The sequence below is a fragment of the Oryzias melastigma genome, linkage group LG14 (genome assembly GCF_002922805.2).
Source record: "Oryzias melastigma strain HK-1 linkage group LG14, ASM292280v2, whole genome shotgun sequence".
Taxonomy (NCBI): Eukaryota; Metazoa; Chordata; class Actinopteri; order Beloniformes; family Adrianichthyidae; genus Oryzias; species Oryzias melastigma.
The window spans coordinates 1,121,174-1,123,052 of record NC_050525.1 but is presented as its reverse complement, the minus strand read 5'-3'; the positions used below and the strand labels follow the sequence as shown (position 1 = coordinate 1,123,052).

Below are 1,879 nucleotides of genomic sequence, written 5' to 3'. Positions count from 1 at the left end.
AAATAGAACATTTGGGCTGTGTGACTGCAAATTCTTTTTTAGGTGTGTAGCCACACCCAGGATCCAGAAATAACAGTTAAGAAATTAACTACTCTGGCAATAAAACCAAATGTGATGTCTTAAGATACTTAAAAAGAAACACAGAATCTTAAAAAACAAACAAAATAACAAACAAATAACTAATCATGAAAATAATAATGAAAGCAGCTATTCATGAACACTCATCCTCTAATTCATGCTAAAACAAAGTCATCATTCATTTTAAAGAATTTTAAATGAGGACAGGAATCACATTTGGTCAAAAATGTTCAATAGCTCTAAAGATATTAAAGCTAAAGTCTCTAAAATTTCTCACATGACTAATTATCTCTTATATAACAAGAAAATGTGATTTTTTCCCCCCAAGTTTATGTTGCTCCATTTTACTTTTCTATTAAAGCTACTTCACAGAAGTGTTCTATTTAAGTTTTTAATAGTAAAAGAAGGTTAATTAAATATAAATAAGGGACAACACAAATCTGTTTATCCAATTTGTTCATGTTTTAAATGTGTTACAAAAGTATCGGATCGGGACACGGTATCTGCAAACCCAAAAAATCCAATGACTCGGAATTGGATCGGCCCCCAAAAAACCTGATCGGAACATCTCTACTTAAAACTAAAGGTTTCATCATAAATACATTTTAATGTTATAAGAAAACCAGCAAAACACAAAAAATACATTGGGGAAATGTTGTCCAAGTCTTGGGTTTTATAATGTTAGCGCATTAAGTCATTTCTGTTGTGTACATGAGGAAACATTTTTGATAAACCCAGCAGATTTGCATTATACTGATTAGCAATCTATGGAGTTTAATTTAAATGTTTAAAATCTTTGCTGCACCATATGTCCCCTGAGTGATGAAATATTTGCTTTGGGAAACCAGGAATTTGCAAGGAAGTTCCAAAAGAGGGTGTGGATTGGTCTGAGTGACAGACAAATTGAAGGCCGCTGGATTTGGCTTGATGGAAGTGCATTGAGGAAAAGGTTCATATTTCTAATTGTTTTACGATGATCAAAACATAAAACTAAAGTGTTTTTAAAAACTAAACTGTTAAAATGATTTTCCACAACATTTCTGAAAAAAAAAACAAAAAAAAGATTTTATTTATGTGTTTCAGCTTTTGGTACCCAGGAGAACCCAACAATGATGGAGACAGAGAAGACTGTGCAGAAATGAAGTTTTTTAACAAGGAAAACAGCTGGAATGACGCCCCATGCACAAATAAATATTTCTGGATATGTGAAAAGAAAACTGGTGTTTGAACAAAATGCTGCTGTGTGGTAAACATGGGAGTAAAAAATCTCAAGTACCTTCCATTGAAATACTGCAATTATACATTTCCTTTAAATTTAAATATGTCAGTGTGATTTTAACACATTTAATTCCGGAAATGAATGAGCTTTGTAAAATATAAAAACGGCAGAACAATTTTTCCTCAAGTTTTGATTTAAAAGAAAGCCAAAAAATATCTCTGATTTTGTGATTACTACCAATTATGTACCTTTTCAGGCAAATAAAGCATATTTAAAATCTGTTTTTCTCCTGAATTATTTTGAAAACGGCACTGCAAGCTTTTAATATCTTTTAATTTTAAGATTAATAATGATTTCAGAAATTTAAATTTTCACAAAATAGATTGGATAACAAGAAAGAGTGAACCCTTTATGATGCAAAATGCCTTACGAGGAGATTTTTTTTTATAAATTTCAATTTAATTTTATTTTACAGAGGGTACAAGAGGGCATCATGGTGATGTAGTGGTTAGCATTCCAGAGAGAGCAGAAAGAGAGTGACCAAGGCGCTGAAATCAAGAGAAAGGGTCACGCAGAGAGGAG

The 1,879-nt window shown here is 31.8% G+C and overlaps 1 protein-coding gene across 1 annotated transcript in view; it reads left to right on the top strand.

Annotated features, from left to right (window-relative positions):
* LOC118599645 (C-type lectin domain family 4 member M-like) overlaps positions 1 to 1,576 on the top strand; it is an 18,236-nt gene extending 16,660 nt beyond the window's left edge. Inside the window, exons 21-22 of the mRNA XM_036215265.1 lie at positions 927 to 1,027; positions 1,162 to 1,576. Coding sequence (XP_036071158.1) covers positions 927 to 1,027; positions 1,162 to 1,306 — 246 coding nt within the window. The 3' untranslated portion in view covers positions 1,307 to 1,576. The remainder of the gene's footprint in view (positions 1 to 926; positions 1,028 to 1,161) is intronic.
* The last annotated feature ends 303 nt before the right edge of the window (positions 1,577 to 1,879 follow it).